Below are 18,954 nucleotides of genomic sequence, written 5' to 3'. Positions count from 1 at the left end.
AGTTTTCTATCAGGCAGTAATTTTGTCCTTGAGCTCATTTTGAGCTCAAATCTCCCAATGGAAAGCAAAACTCTTTTTATGATCAATTTTGATCAATATCTGAAGACATATCCTATCTACTTGAAAACCAGACTGTTCTTCGTTGATTGTCAAAAATCTATGAAGGCTTTCTGTGCTAATATGAAACCAACAAAATAAAACACAACACTTGTGGGCAATTGGGCAATAATTGTTGTGGGCAATTATATAATTAATCAAATTCAACTGTAATCATAATGTACCATTTACAAAGGGTTAAGTGGTGATATTTAGTGATAACAGCCTGGAGTGAGTTGTAACTATCTTTTACAAAATGCCAACTGCTGGCTCAGTGACGAAGGCAAGGATGCAGCTCGTCAGATATTTTATGAACAAAAATCCCCAGCATTACAGTCAGAAGCAATCGAGGGTAGGGTCTCCTTACAGAGCAGCCAACGGAGAAAAAGAAAGAACAGAGAGGACAAGCTTGGGATCTCAGCACACAAAGCAATTCTTTACACCATTTCAATTTGCGACTTGTGGACACTGGCAACACTTAGACTAATATAACTTATAACTAATGTTATATATTTTAACGATTGTAAGTCATCCTGCGTATGGGCGTCTGTTGAGAAACGTTTAGCCTGGAATGCATTATTCTTTTGTAATTCTCCCTCTGTCTGGTAGTTGTATATTATTCTAAATACCATAAACATCTAATTGTCCATTTAATGTGATACAGATAATATATTTGATTAAATAATGTGGATTTTCAAAATACAAGTTTATGGTTAATATATAATATATCCATTAAATTAAACACTGAAAATATCCAACATTTTATAAACTTTTGGAATTCTGGAATTCTTCCCTTTAACTTGAATAATAATCTGGAACTAAGACTGATGTGAAGCAAATAGTTTCATTTTGCTTTTTTGTGGGGGATGCAATATTGATTTGTGTACTATGCAAACATATAACATCAATAAAAGGACACCAGAAAGTTTACAATTTACAGTTCTTTACTAGGAGCAAATAATACAACCATTTAAGAGCCATCATCATAACAACTCGGGTACCATGATGTATTTAAAAACATTTTTACACCAGATTTGATCTTAACACTATACATTGCAGTTCCTTTAAAATAGATTATTAAATAACACAAATCACCAAACAGTAAACAAAAAATAAAACAGTTAAATTGAGTTTTTGGAGGGAGTATCACTTTTTACAATTAAACATTGTAACTCCTGGAAAAACAGAATATTGTATTCATTGAGCTACCATAATTTAATATGAAGACATGTTTTTAATACACTGATTAAAATTGGAAAAATATCACAGTTAAAATGCTGGCAGGCCAGTCATAGCTGTATAAGTTTATATATATAAACAATCTGTGTCACGGAGTCATGAGTTTGAATGTCACATTGTTGGAAAGCCTGTTTGAACTAGATAAACTACCCTGTCCACTGTACTCAAAGCCCACCAGGTTTTGTTTCCAATTTGAAATGACAGGTACCTTATCTTATATGTGTTAGGAACCAGAATAGAAAAAAAACTCATAATAAAGCCTTCACTTTATTTATACTTTGCTGAACTCATGTTTGACCAGTGGCATACCATATTTGTCACACACACGGCGGGTGGGAGGGTATGATGGGATGGCATGTTTTGGGGTGTTATTTCTCTCTCAGCCCCAGAGGAAAAGTTGGGAAGAGGTTAGCACTCTTCCTTTCAAGCCTCTAACATTGAATGTCAAGTTGTTTTAAAGGCAATATTGCTAAAATGCATACTTCAGAGAACAGCAGCGAAGGGTGACATTGACCATGGTAGATCTTTTGAGACTGATCCAGTAAGATATGTCATACAATACCCAACAGCGAGATATAGCAAGATAACCCTGTCATTCTAACCAGCACTACAACACTGAGGTCTGATCTGATCGGTCTTTCATGCAGTTATCACTTCTTATGTTGATCAGTTATCCTGTTTCCATACTCAAGGTTATTGCATTTAGAAATAGAAAAGAACTTATCATGTAACTAAAGATAATAATAAAACATTGCTTACCCCAATGTTTTGCTCTTAATGTTGGATTACCCTAAAACTATATTATATGATAGGAATTCGGGGGCTGCAAATCTTTGCATTTGGCTTCACATAAATTCACTTTATAATACTGTACTCCGTATGTGTGTACAAACAAAGTTGTATAATCAATAAAAAGTGCTTGAATCCAGACTGATCGTGGGACTTACAAAAATATGGATCTGAATTTATATGGAAATATGTCTCAACATTTTAAATTTTAAATTAGGCTCAAAAGAACATATTATATCGATTCTGAACAAAAACGAAAATAAAATAAACACAACGAAACTTAAGAGTACATGCCAAATTGCCGATCACCACAAAATCAAGAGCACTATGCACAAGACATATTAATAAAGAACGGGAGAGATGGGTTTTGCAGTGACCCAGTGGTACAGTACAGTACAGTATAGTATAGTATAGTATAGCTGTGGTACAGTAATGGCAGCTTTAGCAGCACAGGAGTTTCAAATAGAATCTCTGAATCAATACTGATGAAGCACTGAAAATAAAAGATAAGAAATAATGAAAATATTGAAAATATATATGGGTCATCACAGGTCACACCTGTCCTTTGTCAATAATTATACAGCCACTATTTATTTAATTTTTTTGTAAAAACTGTACACATTCACATATGTTGTATAAATCATATACAGCTATGAAATAAACCATATGCGCTTTGATTACTGAGTATTACCTTTCATTTGCATTTCACTCTTTTTGGATAAAGTGTCTATAATACTGAATTAACATTAATCCCTTTCAATGAAGAAGAAGGCTACGTCTACTAGGAGATGAGGAGTCCACTATAAGCAGAAATCTATTGGAGGGACAGTTATGGTGCAAAAGACAGGTGGAATTATTAATCCAAAACCTTCTGAGAACACAATGATGGGAAAAACATGACAAGCAGCACATCATCAGCTCAGAAAGTCGACACAGGAAGAAGCAATCACATGATCTCTGTATTTAATTTTAACATCTGGTAAATTAAAGTGCCATTCATGTTTGTTGTTGTTTCTTAATGCATATTATTTGTGTAACACTTCATTTTACATTTTAAGTAGTGTAAGTGCCCAAAACATAAATAATAAAAAAACATATTTTAAAAATGTATAATTTGTAAAACATAAAATTGATAAATTCCTCTGACTGTGCTGAATGGATTATTTTCTCGGACTCAACTCATCTACACTGCTGTGATATATAAGCATTATTAGAAGAAGCTAACATATTTATTATTTTAACATGTTATATACATTAAAAAGTATCCGGGAAATAAGACAGACAACATGTATACTAACATATACTTTCACAGAAAATACATATCAATTATCTGTTGCCGTACAGCCTTTCTGCTGCTATTCTATGGAGTCATTATTTATTTATTCATTCATTTATCTGCAAAGTAGACAGCCTTATCGCAAGGTAATTAAACTACTTTACCAGTCTAAAGTTGTTTGGAGAAAAGAGCAGTAATTGGGTTTAGCTGTATTGAAAAGTTATCTAATGTTTAAGTAAATGTTTGGTAATATTTTAGAAACTAGATTGCCCCTTTCAATACCAAGATAATTATTACTTTTCTTTCAAACCAATGAGCAGAGCATGGTCTGCAGCCTGGTTATTTACCCATTTGTTAATGAACCTTTTTTTGCAGCTGGAAACAAATTCCAGAAGAAAAACTCAAAAACTAAAAAAGTCAATGAAAACTGACTTCCTTTCTCAATTCTGTATTAAAAAACCTATAATTACAAAGAGTGCTGATCGTTAACACATTGATTACTCAACATAAATTTGAAAAACAGTTTAGCACAGCAGCTTAATAAAGAAATATACATAACAACCTTTTTAAAATGCAAAATGCAGTGCTCAATAATGATTTGTTCATTAACACTGGCTTTATCCACCCCCATGAGTCATATTCATCCCTGTATTATTCATATATGTAGTATGCTGCTCCGTTCACTAAAGTATGCCCAAATATGACCTACAATTTTGATTAAAACACATAAATGAATATAAAATAAGGAAATAATTTGTATGTTTTTATTTTTTTCACTGTCCACTAAAAATGAGATGGGGAGCATTGCTGAAATAACTTTAGTCATCTGACTTAGTATAGACACAGCCAAAAAATATTCTAAAGCACTTATCATTTATAACAGCTTTGTCCTTCCATAATGTTATCGTTTGATTTGTCTGATCTCTATCGCCCTGGGTCGAAGGTCTTCTGGTCCTAATTTATCTCTGCACTAATTAACTTGTTAGCAAAGGCAGCCTTCTGTTCACTATTCTGCTTAATATTCTCCTATATCATACCCAGACTAAATTAATTTAACACCTTTATAGGCACTAAGCTCTTTTCTTTTTATGTACCGATAACATAATGCAGAATGTATCTCTTGTGCTAAACTCCACTTTTAGATTAATAAACATACAAACACAAATCAATTTCAACAGAATGACCATTCCTAATTATTGCGCTTTTTATACATCCCAATAATGTTTAACCAAACTAAACAGTGATTGATTTCAATGGTCATGTGGCCTACTGTGTTTTGTTGAGGATAAGGTAGTCAATTCAATGTAAAAGAGTATGCTGATATTCAAGGTCATAAGGGTATAGGTATGCGTGAAAATGCCACAGGTCAAAGCTGAGTAATTTGAATAATTAAATAATAATAAAAAACAGATGTGTTCAAGTTTCTCCAACTTTTTCTGATCCTTTTTTCCCCTTCAACTAATTTTCTGAACAATAAAATGCTGTATAACTAGGCTGTGGTAAGAAATGCAACGTTCCCTACTGAATTGGGAAACTAGAACAAAAGACCGGGGGGAGCCATCTTTTTCTTGAGGGTTTCCTTCACCTCAAAGTGTCCTTCGCTCTGAGCTGGTGTGCCACTTTCAAACACGGTCTCATTAGAAACTGGAAAAGGGAACAAAGTTTCTGTAAAAGGATAACCATTTCTTTATAGTAGTTCAAGAAAAGTTATTCATGGCAGTTTAGCTAAACAGTTTTCATTCTGAAACCATCTCATGCACCTCACGGTATCCAAAACCATCAGAGACGCATCATTGTGTGCTTTCAATTGAAACTAATCTGTACACAAAACCAGGTATATCATCTCTTCATTAGTATTATTATTACTATCATTAAGTATTGAAGCATACAAGAACAGTCCTTTGTATACTTATAAATCACACCATACATTTTCGACTGCATGAGCTGTACGTTTTATTTGTATCTGTATCAAAAAATGTGAACTTGGGGCTTTTGTTATTTGTATTTTTTAATACACTGTGTAAAATCTGTTTTATAACTACCTACAGGTCCATAATATACATATAAAATGTCTTTCTAATTTTAATTTGATTCGCCTTAATAAAATGCATGCACTTACAAAAGTTTTATATTGGGAGCAATAATTCTTCCTTTAATGGATTTTTATGTTGCTGTAACACTATAATTATGAATATTTAATCATGTCTGTTTAAAAGCTGACAATGCACCTGTCCATGGAAGAGAAAACAAATTGGCAAATTCTGTCCGGAGAACGTATTGTTTGTGACACATTAGATGTACACAGCTTCCGTATTGTTTATGTTATCACAAAAGGTTTAACAAGGTGTTATTGCTCGGGAAGTAATAAAATCAATTTCAACATCCAGATCCTTTAAATCTTACCATATTTGTAATTACACTTATTACTAATGGAATGATATGAATTTTTTGCAGCCTAATTTTTCTTTTCCAAAACCATTTTGGGCAACTGTTTTTTAGTATCTTAATATCCCTTTAAACCGATCTGCCTGTCTTCCCTTTATATTAAGCCACCATTATTGTGATTTATTTTTTAATGTGCGAACAAACCTTTTTATTTTCATTGCCTATATCTCTCTCTGTCTTTACTTGTTTTTGTCCTTGAGTCAAATTATACATTAACTGCATCTTTAAATTAGAAAACCTTAGAATATAGTTTTGTAGATTTGTTGATATACTTTAATCCTCTAGAGCACTATGCATATTTAAAAACATATCTTCAACACTGTTATATTGAAAGATTTAATATCTAATATGATGTTAGGGGACACAGTAGAAAGTAAAAATTAGAAAATATTTCCTTTTTGATTGCATTTCCTTACAAAAAAGTCCCTTTTAAAACTTTCAAAAAACAGTTTAATTTTTATAGTTAAATATACATGGCACAGCTGAAGGTTGAGAAAGCAGTGGCAGGAGGGTTTTGCAGCTACGATGTGAGAACAATGTCTATATGTCTGACAGTGCTGCTGTTTAGTTTGTTTTGTTTTGTGTCTTTCGGAGACTTCAGTGGGAATCGGCCTTGCCCAGGGCGTGGTTACCCATCTTGCTGGCTCAGGGCCTGCAGCTCTGCTGTCTGTAGTGTGTGCTGGAGAAAGACGTTCTTCCTGCTGTACATGTGCAATGATAGGGGGCCCCTTGGGGGTTGTCCAAGCCGACCTGTGAAAGTGGACTGCTGCCTGGGCAAAGAGACTCTCTCCTTCTGACACGCAGGGCTGGCCGGATGTCCCTGTGTGTCGGGCAGTGGGCCGTTCTTGGTCTGGGAGGTGCTGGAGCTGATCGCTGCTATGGCACGTGGAATCTGGGTGCTTGCCGTTTCCATCTTCCGATGAGCTTCTTGCTCTCTCAAAAGGCCTCCTAAATGCACACCGGGGGCCTGGCAATTTCTGTCCTCGCAGGTTACCATTCGATCAGGAGATGGGCGATTAAATTGGTCCCCGATGAGAGTACGTGCTGACCTTCTGTCCCTTATGCTGAGGTTTTGGCTCATAGCTCTGCTTAGACATGTAGCCTGTGGAAGGAAAGAAAGACAAATCATTTTATTTTACTCATGCGGCTACATAGTTATTATGTTTGCTTTGCCTTTGTTATAGTGTTTCAGGTCTTGCTCAGTATGTGCAGAAATGTAAAAGATATCAAATTAAAAAAATAAAATTAATGAATGCTAATGGAAATCAAATCTTATATTTGAAGGCTTACAATACAAACAGCATACAATCACACGTGGCAATGGGGAATGGGGTCAGTTCATAACATAGTAATGTCAAAGGCACGGTCTCAGCCTGCAGAGTTGCTTAATAACTTATCCAATAGGATGGATCATTGATCGTTGATTTGATTTCAGGTTTTCACCTTTCTCACTGTTATTATGTAACATCCCCAAGCAGGATCTCTGCTCGGCCAAATACAGGTTGGGCCCCATGGTCCAGGGATCACTGGTGTGAATATGAGGGAGGCACACAGGAGCAGTGCCGAAACTGACTACCCCTGTTCAGTGATTCCTGTGGCTTTCTGTGCTTGGATGCCTGCATGGGTGATCAATTAATGATGTGACAAGGCCTCCCCACAAGCCTTCCCTCTGCTGCTTGTGCTTTGGGTTTCAATGTGAACAAAGGGAAAGAATGACAGGGCGAATGACACACATGTTCTCTGTCTTTATCTCTCCTGGTGCCGTTGGACAGTTCAAGTAGTGAGCAGAGCTATTATTACATGAAAAGATGTGTAGCTGTGTAAGAAGTCCAATTAAACAAATTTAAATAATTTCACATTCGTAACGTGTTTCATATTTTCTTATAACAGAATACAGTTAAGGTAATGGAAATTCAGAAAAAAGTATGTTTGCTTAGAAACTCTAAGTTATCAAAGATGAAAAATAGCCAGGTCTTGAGTTTACTCAGAGTATGTCAGTATGTCTTGAGTCTAGATCAGGTTGGAACTAAATTGAAACTAATTAAGCTTTTTTTTATTTTTTTTCCTTGTATTTTTATTTAATCTTCTTCAATCTTTTTCCCAGTAGATGGAAAAATATTTTACTGGTGCCTTTATTCTTGTAACGAAACTGCTTCCAGAGAAAAAAAAAAAAAAAAAATTTAATACAACCTTCAAAACACGAATTAAATCTTCTGGCACCATTTCACCAGCAGCTTTCTCTGGGGAAAATATTTGTTTCAGCCTCGTATTCTCCAGGGTAAACTGGGAGAGTTTTGTGGCATGTGTAACTGAGTAACTAGAGCCCACTAGAGGTCTGGATAAGGGCATCATTTACATTTGCCTTGCAGGTGGAAGATACACAGCATCAAAAGTCAATTGTTATTGATAAGCAGTGGGGAAAAAACGCTTTTTGTTGCAATATAATACAACATTGAGGCCTTAGTACATCTGAACTCCAGGGATGGTTCCAACATCCCACTTTAAAAGAATGCGGATAAATCATCTTAAAAACCCTCAAAACCAATTGAACGTTTAATAGTCACAAAATCACAATATAAATGTGAAATAACGAGCCCTTCTGATGGTCACATTGCATTTTGTTACATAGAAAGGCATCATGTATTTCAGCTGTGTACTGTTTTACATTGCTTGCCATTTGTTAAAAGTAAAAGCACAGAGGTACGATTTACTAGTAGAAAAACAGCCAAGGTCACCTTCACAGGCAACTGAATGTGCCCACTCCACACAATGCTACAACATACCGTATTTGAAAGCTTGTTGTTCATCCTTTTTTAATGATGCCTGATGTACTGTAAAAATGTGCTGTCATCCTTGACAAAAATGGCTATAAAGTCACTGTGTGATTTAAGCTTTTATCTCCATTTGGTGTGTACTAAGTGATGCATTTTGTATATTATTATTATTATTTATTAGCAGATGGCCTTACCGTAGACAACTGACAATTGTCAAAGAATACACATTTCCAAAAACATATATATATATATATATATATATATATATATAAAATACATAATCATAATTCATAATATTTCTTATATTAAGGCACTTGGGGGGTGATGCCAGAAGAGGTGTAAAATTAACTGTAGCTGTAAACCAGACATTGTGTGGTTTAAATGATGCGAACAACTTTCCTTTTAATAGAGTTTAATAGTTTAATAGATGTCTGATGGAATACACAAAGTCAAGGCACAATATTGTTCAGTAATGTGGCACTTTAAATAGATCACAAGGGCATAAATGGACGCTTATGAAAAGTAGATGTAGAACAGATGTACAGAATACCTTTTTTACTCAAAGAGTGGTTAATGCTTGAAATAGTTTAACCAGCCACGTAGTTGAGGCCAATGCTCTTGATACGAGACCAGCTGACAGAAGTTATCTTGGAGAAACAAAAACAAGTTCTATAATAATAATAATAATAATAATAATAATAATAATAATAATAATAGTTCTGATTGACTGAAGGACCTGGACTTCCTACTTTTATGATTTTTTTAGTTCTAATTAGTTAGGACAGTGTATAACCAGAATAACTAGAAATAATAATAATAATCCTGATGGCTTTCTTATCAGTGCAAATTTAGAAAGGTCCAGGCAAAGAAAATGTCAACATCAGACTGTAGCCCCAGGATAGTCTCCTAACTTTGCTGCCCAGTTTATAGAATCCCCCCCACCTCATCTGATACCAGTACTCATGTGACCTTAACCCACCTCAGCTACAGTGCATCTGCAGGACTCAGGTTTTCCACTGAAAGACAATCATTACCCATTCAGGCATTGTAAACTAAACATCTGAGTCTTAGTTAAGCAGTGGGATGGCTAGAGGACATGCTGTGATCTCCCATCGAGAAGAGATTCAAGTGGCTGCCTTTAAACTTTTTCAAAGTTGTCATGATGTTAACAATGAAGAGAAAATGTTAAGAAGGTGTGTTATCATTGCAGCACACTAGAATGTACAGGGACCGGTTACATAAACATAGACTAAGTCTTAGTTTAATTATAAGTCAAACTAACGATTGACACTCAGTTAAAACTGTTGCATAAAACAGTCTTTCCTTAGACTTGGCTTACTTAGTCAATCATGCAATGCATTATGGGTATTTTAAGACACTTGAAGATAAATAAAAACATGGCGGATGCTTCTCTAAAATAGTTATGATCGCAGTTTTATGAACTGAAAATCTATGATAAATATAATGCAGAAAAATATGTACTTTGTGGGTAATTTTCTGAAACTTACACTAACGCACTGAAAAACAAGGCGTGGGATAAAATAACAAAAAAGTTACAGCAACAATCCTCTTTCTGTGCAGCGAAGATGTGTAGAGACGATTGAAGAATTTGCTAAAACAAATATTTTAGAGGAAACGCCCTCAAAACGTAAACAGACCACAGGATTGGTTATTGAAGTCTGTGGGGAGGAGTTTCAATGTTTGGGGGGATTGCCATAGTCTGTGGCAAGCGGTTTCAATGGAAACATAGACTTAAATTCAAAGTTAGCCTGGGGGCGAGGAGGCTAAGTCCTTAGTCAGTCATTAGACTAGTCTAACTGTCAAATAAAGTCTAATATAGTTTTATGCAACTGGCCCCAGATGGTATATTTTTAGAAGACACTCCTAAAGGTTGTTAAAGGAATGAAAATCCGAGATTGGAGTTATTTTATATATTTTTTGCAAATGTAACATGAATTCAGTTATGACAGAATTAAAACCCATGGCATATGCAGGCTCTTATTTCTATGTGTACAAACCTATGTGTTTTTTTAAATCATGGTCAAACTATGACAGAAGTGTGATAGGAAGCAGAGGAAACATAGACTCTGCACTAATAATAATAAATAGAGATTGTCCTTGTCTGACTTTTCTGGTTTTGACAACAATTTCTGAATAATGTCAGATGAATGTCCCGGAGCGGTGCAACATGTTTAAAAGTGTTAAACAATCACAAACAGCCCAATGCTATTCTTTCTCTGTACCAATAAAGGTTACAGCATGTCATACAAGTAGTGCCTTGCAGGCAACAGCTGGGGACAGATCAGGTATCTGTGAGTCATTCGTATTAAAGGCTGGAGATTCAATAAATTTGAAATTTAGTGTATCAGTGCAAAATATTACATGCAGATAACAAGGGTAGATTACAGATATTTTTATAAAGGGATTTTCCAGCTTGATGGAGTTTTGATTCATGGCTTTATAATTGCAAAATGCATTGACAAGGGTAACCCAGACTATTGGTTCAAGCTCAAATTAAAGTAAATAGCATGTGGTTTTAGGTCAGAAAGTATTTGACATTTTTTTACTCAAAGGGCTGATGGTGTCTGAAACAAACTAACTACCCTTGTTAAGCTGATTCACAGTTCCTTCAAAAAGCCTCTCAAAAAGGTCCCAAGATCACTGGGAGCACCAAAACAAGCAAGATGGCCAAGTATCTCTCTTTTGGCAAATTGTTACATTTTCCACTGGAGAGGTTTAAAAGAAAGAAAAAAACACATATAAACTATCTGCCACACCTCCATGCAATAAACATATTCTGCTGATTGTAAGCTTCCACATTTCTACATTACAGTGATTAAACTGGGATCATGGTAGATACAAATATAAACCTACAGCAATTAGGGAGCTTAGAGTGACCCAGTCATCTGGGATTTAATTGACATTTTAAGAAAGACAAAATCTCTCTGTCTGTGTTGTCTTCCCACAACGTGACTAGGAAGGTTTACTTTACCCAGAGCTGATCTGAATTCGTATGCTTTTTCATGTGAAAGTGACAATTCCAAAGACGCTTCAAACATGTCAAACTAGGCTACATTTGAAATTACAGACACATTTTCGAACCATTATTTTAAATAAAAATTGCATTATACTAGTTAGTTATTTAGTAGTACAGATCTAAAAAGGTAGGTAACAGTTTTACCATTCTGCAATATTGCAAGGAGCATAACATTATTAAAGCTTTATAAGCATTTAATAGATTTGTATAACCTGAATATAATGTTGATATTAGTAAACCATGGTACTATGTTTTGCTTATGCTAGACAGATCTGAGCTGCTTCCATATCTTTGAGCTCCCTTGTTAGGAACTGTTCTATGTTGGTATATTTTTCCTTCAGGGAAAATACTCTGTATTGTAGTTTGCTGTCGCATCCCCACTTTTATGTGAGTGAACTCATCTTGGACTGACACCATATACAGCAATCTAAAACATTTACAATCACAGACAAACAGTTATTAGAATAGTGTGGTTGCTGCTCACAGTATGAGTATATATGTGTATCCTAAAATAGGCATTGTAGACAAGAGCATGTTTGTCAACATTAAGATGTCCTTGTTGTGGCATCAAATATGTTTTTGGAAAATCTGAGCTGAGCCACACTATTTCCCCAACACCTCATAAAGTATTCACGACTTATTTGCATTTTGTTAATTGAATACTACAGGGCTCTCTGCATAACTGGACCACTTGGTCAGATTTACAAAACAAACAAACAAAAAAAAGCATTTTTGTTTAATTAGCCTGCAATTTACAAGACATCTTTGTTGATCTACAGTGCTGAGGGTCTTGTCCTAAACCTCTCAAGCATGACCTGCTCTGTTGTATGGAGAATTTTCTACTGAATAAAACAAACTAAAAAACAAACAAACAGATCATGCCCTAGAGTAAATAGTTTAATTTCACAGTGTAATCAGAGGCCAGGGATTCCTTAAACCCTATCAGCACAGCTTTCATTGGTGCATGTTCAGAGAGAACCTTGTGGTTGGAAGCCACTGTAAGTGTTTTGCTACTTAATTATACATACTTTCCAAAGCTGTGGGTATGGTTCATCCACTAACAAAGTCTTAGCAATTAAAATTTTTAACCAATTCCATTAAAAAGACAACTGATTGTAAAGTGCCTTTTCAAGTACCTTTTCCAGACACCTAATTGTTCAGATTTCATTTATACCACAAAACAAACTAAATGAGTGCTCTTGTAAATGTTAGAATCTAAACCAAAAACCTCACCAGTCTGGGAATAACTGATATTTTTAAAATGCAAGAGAGTTGTTACTTTTGTTTAGCTTGGAGCTTGCTGCTTATGTCTCCCTGCATGGTGCAGTACTCTCTACTTCCAATAAAGTTGCAACTAATTGGATTGTACCTATCAACTTCAAATACAAACTTTACAAACCCTTTTGTGAATGGCTTTATTTTGTTAATATTTCTTTTTGATAATAGGCAACTACTGTAAGTGATCAAATTTCGGGATCTTGACTCTTCTTAGAGTCTTGGAAATCTTTTCAAAGACAACTTCAAAGAAGGCCCAGGTTTTTCATGTTCAAGGGGTTTAGAGTCCTTCTTATGATGATAATCTGCAAGTGGGGCAAGTGGACTCCTTTATAGATAGGCTCGGTAGATTAAGACATTAATTTCTGCCGTATCTACCTGCCTTTAAATCTCCAATTAATCTATGTCCATATCTCAAATAAATTACAGAGATCTGACGACGAATCATGAATTTATTAGGAATCCCTTTCGATAAAAAGGATGATCTTTAAAGTGCAATCTTGTGATAGAAAGAAATAAGCTAATGACAACTTTAAAGGCAGGTAGAGACAACAAAAATACACATTGAAATCTACCTAGCCTATAGCGTATATTATTCCGTATTAGTAGTTTAGTTAGATTTAATTAATTAATTCAAGGCTTAAAAATGTAAGACATTTGGATTGCATGGAAGTAATTATTTCAATAACACGCAGTAAAGCAGCAACTGTACATTGCAAAGGATTTATAAAAAATATATGAGAAGTTAATATTTTATTTTGCAAAGTTAAACTAACTGATAAAAATGCAGGGGAAATCAGAGACTAAGAAGCTTCTAATTATGCTCTATTATAGCTTGGAATTAGCATTTAGCAAATGGTCAATTAAGATTAAACAAAAATAAAATACGGTTTCACTTGTGATTAGATTAAAATTTCTCCATGCTATGGGCGGAATAACTTAAATAATTTGACCATTTTCGGAAGGGATTCAAAAATAGGAGTTGTGCAATGATGAGCTGCAAGCTGTTTGGTCTCTTTACCTTTGCTTTAGTCATGCTCATACTCAAACCAGCTGTTCATGCCATCTATTTAGCTATTTCTATATACCTTGGGTAGTGCTGGTTGATTGGACTACAGCTGCAATAATGCAGTGCAATATTTGGAGTTGTGGGAATGCAAACAAGTGTAGCACCTTCAACGTTATGTAATTGTTCTTGTGGGTTCAGCAAACACAACTAAACAAATCTCAAATGTTGTTTTGTTTAAGACATCAATCCCTCTGTGCACTTCAATGACTAAAGAAATAATACTTTTCCTACATTGATTTAGCTGAGACATGAACTTCAATAACAGCCCAAAGTTACTTCTATTGATCACTGCAGCAGCCTCTGGTAATACCTGACACTTTATATTAAAAAAGCAGAAGCTAGACTGAATGGCAGAGATAATAATAGAGAGATCAGCTACTTTATGTCCTGGATAAAGGCCAAAGGCTCATAAATTAACACCTGCAATGTTTTCAAGTATAAATGGATTAAATTGATGTAAATCAGCGTGATTAAGTGTGGCTGCCTCGAATTGTATAACCTTTACTGAACTACAAAGAAAACGGTGCCGTGTTTGTTTGAAACCACTCCAGCTTATGTAAATGCATAGACAGAAAGTCAGCTGCAAACTAAAGCTGTTTTTCAAAACACCTGTTCAACAAGAACACATGTTTTATAAAAGACTATCAATTAAAGTAACCCAGTTTTAGTGGAAAAACATAACATCAAGGCAATTGAGAAACTATGTTGAAAATATGCCTAATGGGCAAGTTAGCTCCTTTCACTATTAAACAACAATCCATTGCCACAAGACTGTGTTGACTTACATCCAAACGCACTTATTAGCAACTGTTGACTTTCTCTATTTTCAAGAGCAGTCACTGCAACATATTTACCACAAAAATTGGGTCCATGCTGAATCCGATTCCCTACCATTTTAATGTCTTTGTTTGATGTGGTGGCTACTTGTTTTCCTCAACAGTTAGGTACTAACACACATCTCATGACATATAGTGTAAGTGTGCAAGATCTCAGACCTCCAGAGATTCCTCCAGGGTCTGTCCAGTGCCTACTGAGCTTGGAAGTGTTGGTTGAGCTAACTGACTATGGCACCGTATGAAGCAGTGGAAGCTTGCCTGCATCTGTTTCCTGAATGTATCTTAAATCAGTAGCAAAAAAACAAACAAAAGAACAGAATCATATGCTAATAGATCCTCATATAATTTATTTATTCTAATTTTGTATTTATTTTTGATCAGAAAGCATAATTATTATAATTATTTTTATTTGTATTTCTTGGCAGACACCCTTATCTAGGGTGACTTACAACATAAGTGCAATAGAAAGTGCAAGGATAAAGTTAAGTACAAGGCATCAATCATTACAAATTCAATTTAACAAAAACAAATGATTCAAAATACATTTTACAAATTCCAATTTACAATTTACACAATAATTGGGGGAGTTTACATGCAGTGTTTTTAACTGGTGAAGTTATGATGCACGTGCAACTTTGGGAGAATCAGGTTTGCATAAAAAAAAAAGAAAAAACAGCCCCATAGAAGGACTCAATCCCAAGGGTTCAATCCCAAATACTCGAGTAAATGACAAAAACTAAGGAAAACAAGCCCATTTCCATATGTAAACTTGCACTTCACATGCAAATGCTACTGATATAATCGTATATATCCTTAAATGCTTCAAATTGCTGCAATAACAGTGTAAGATAACTGCTCAGTTTATTGTGGCTTTCATGGTAAAGTAAGTTGCTGATCGACATTTCATGGTTAGCAATGGTGTATTTTATATTAATGGTAATGCAGAAAGATGTTTTTTTTCATTTTACTTTTCTTCTATTATCATTATGCTCTCTATATTGTTATGGGTCTGTTGTGCACTGTTCAGAACTGTTTATCGTGTTGTAATCCTAATTTTACACTTGTTGCTAGATCGGTAAGTGGCATGAAACAAAATAGGGTAAGATCAGTAAAACAATGTATTAACTAACTAGATGCAAGGCACAAGCCACAGCTGTACACGGTTTGATTTGAACATGTTGCACATGACAGCCATTGAGTCCGTGATGCCAGCGTCTCGAGTATTGTTCTTGTGCATGTAAACCACACTTTCTGGGATTTTCACTGCTTTGCCCTTAATTTGCATGATGTTGGGTAAACAGCAGCTCATCCCGAGTGCAATAAACCAAAACCCAATGTAAACCCAGAGAGGGAGAGGGGCATTTCATCTTTGATTCGAACATATTCTCTCGAGTACGATCAAAACAAACATGGAAACTCTGCCACTGTCCGCCACCCCAGTCATATTCACCAGCACTGCAAATGGGTTCCCCTGTTCCCATGCTCACGGTACGTTACACATATATAATTTCCTGCACTTTACATTATACATATGAAATACAATGCATGCAATCTTCAGTGGAATACCGTTGTTGGTATTTAGATCTCAGGAGAGTATGTTTTGTCATACCATAGTAAACTTACAGATGTGCAGTTCAATTTCTGCAAACAAACTTTTCAGACTTCTTGAACAATGAGCCTGCAAAATATTAAAATATTTATTTTTCCTCCATTAGAAGGAGTTCTTTTAATTACCGTCCAGGAGTGGAGGGTAAAGTTGTTTTATTTGTTTGGTTTTTAACTACATGTAGTGACATTTAGAATGATCCCCGGAGAATAATTAACCAATGACATTTCTGTAGGTATGAATAGAAACAAGGGCTAAGTCACAAATGGTCCAGAGAAAACAGGAAATATAACACTATGGGAGAAGTAGTGATCAGTGTGAATAATAGAGATCTGCAAATTATATATTTTATATTCAAATTAATTCATTAAAAATATTTTTTAGGAGCAGGGGCACACTGCTACAGAGCAGACTTAAAGTATACAAATACTTAAGTATGGCAGATAGCTGCAAGGAAACAGTTTCAGTGTTCAATTAATCTTCAATCCTCTCCATAGTATTGAGTTAAATATATTGAGAATTAAGCTAAAATACTGTTTTAAATCTTTTAGCATAATAAATTTTTTAATGCCTTAAAATTACGTTTTAGATTAAGGAAACAGAATAAAAGCATGTCTCCCATTAAAAATACATGCAATGATGCAACTTTAATAAAAATAAAAACAGTTCTTTAAGACTGATCCCATATGATTAAGACACCGGTGTCCCAATGTCCCAGTGTCTGTTTGTATATAACAATTGATGACAGCCCTGAATTCAGGATCCTCACTGTGGCATTCACTTTGTTTACAGATCACAAAGGCTGTGGGTATTCGAAAGCACAGGAGCTCTATTAGTTACTACTCATCTTTTGGTTCATGTCATTTTGGCACAATGAAGCCTCTTATTTTAACTGAAAGGATGCTATGATGTTTGTTTTGCACCACCAGGACTGAGACACAGAGTTCATCTCTTCTGTACTACATTTTTTTCACCGCAGACAACCCAAAAAGTTATTTTTGTTTTATGTTTCTTTAAGTATTATTTTTTCTCAGCTCTTCAATAACATGATACAATGATAAGAACATGATAGAAATGTGTTATGTTGATGCTCTAGGACAAATGTTCATGTTTATAATGTTGTTTACATTTAATGTCATTGCCTTTAATGTTATTGCATATATCAACAAATATATATTTTATGTCAATAATTCTTTCTAAAAAGCAGCAATTTTACTACTGTCCTAGGTTTCCCTTACATGTTATTCTTAAGCATATACCCAAAGGTTGGAAGTGGAATAATCTTTTATGCATGATTTATGTATGTTGCACCTATTCTTGACATGAATATCCACCTAGAATACATTAATGTCCACAACATAAAGGTTATAAAATGTTGTGACTTCTTATGAATGACTGGGTTCCTGATCTGTCTCATCACCCACTCCTCTCCTTGTAGTATTCTTGTTAATCATTAATTGTTTGTAAGGAATGATTACTCTACACTTGGCTATGCCTATTGACCTATATAAAAGAGTGAAAATAATTCATTTGATTTGAAATGTGAAATTAATGAAAGCCATGTCTGTCATATTCTAGTAGGACAAAAAATAATCTATGTGCTTTTTTTCAATATTATTTTCCCTGCATTGATTAACCTTCAGCAATTTGTTATTTTATAGTTCATTCATGCAACTGGAGATTATGTCATCTACACACATTGAGTTCCTGCCGGACTCGTAAGCTAATTCAGCATTACATTCATTAAGAGATCACTTAATGGTGACACTATTGATCCCAAACATGTTTTATTACATTGCAGTGTTTTCCAGCCATAAGAGAAAGGTAGCCACGACCTCAGTAACCAAGGAGACCAACGAAGATGACATCATGTGTATTAAAGAAATACACAATACTATGTAAATTGACTAAATTCAAAGCAAAAACAATATTGGTTTGTTTCAGGCCTGATTGGGTATGGAATTGTTATGTTAATGTTCTGTGGTCTTAACTTAAAATAATATATTCACAATTTGTAAGCCAGAAATGAGACATCAATAACCTGGTAATTTGTAAGGGCTTTCTGATTGGCACTTGTTTTCTATAGGACACTGGAGAGTTCTCTTGCTTCTCTGGCAGTTTTTTATCTTGACGGAGAGCGGAACCACGATCATTATCTGGAGGATCGGTCGTAAACACTGTCGCTCTGCCATAAGAGGCCCTTTGTAACGTTGGTGAAAGTGTAATGACTCTCTTTGAAATCCGAGATAATAGTGCCCGGGAAAAGAAGACAACAAGCAAACACTAAACAAATACAAACCCACACCTGTTAAAGGAATGAGCTTATTACAATTACTTCCACTTATCTGAGAATGAGCAGCAGACAAGATGCAAATACATTACTTTCAGTATCTTATGCATATAACATCAAACATGAAATACAAATTCCTGTTCAATGTAAAATGGATTTTATTTGCTGGAAAGTATAAGTTTAAGTTTTACTTGGCATACAAATTCTTGGTACTTTCATACT

General features: G+C 34.9%; 1 protein-coding gene across 4 annotated transcripts in view; it reads right to left on the bottom strand.

Annotated features, from left to right (window-relative positions):
• Positions 1-1,022: 1,022 nt before the first annotated feature.
• The window catches only part of ccser1 (coiled-coil serine-rich protein 1), a 247,361-nt gene continuing 229,429 nt past the window's right edge, over positions 1,023-18,954 (bottom strand). Inside the window, exon 10 of one of the 4 annotated variants that reach the window (XM_066712216.1) lies at positions 1,023-6,947. In XM_066712216.1, coding sequence (XP_066568313.1) covers positions 6,474-6,947 — 474 coding nt within the window. In that variant the 3' untranslated portion in view covers positions 1,023-6,473. The remainder of the gene's footprint in view (positions 6,948-18,954) is intronic. The other 3 variants (XM_066712217.1, XM_066712218.1, XM_066712219.1) reach the window with 3 other exon arrangements.

Source organism: Amia ocellicauda, chromosome 8, assembly GCF_036373705.1.
Source record: "Amia ocellicauda isolate fAmiCal2 chromosome 8, fAmiCal2.hap1, whole genome shotgun sequence".
NCBI classification, from domain to species: domain Eukaryota; kingdom Metazoa; phylum Chordata; class Actinopteri; order Amiiformes; family Amiidae; genus Amia; species Amia ocellicauda.
The sequence above is the reverse complement of the archived record's forward strand: the minus strand, read 5'-3'. Positions and strand labels throughout refer to the sequence as shown.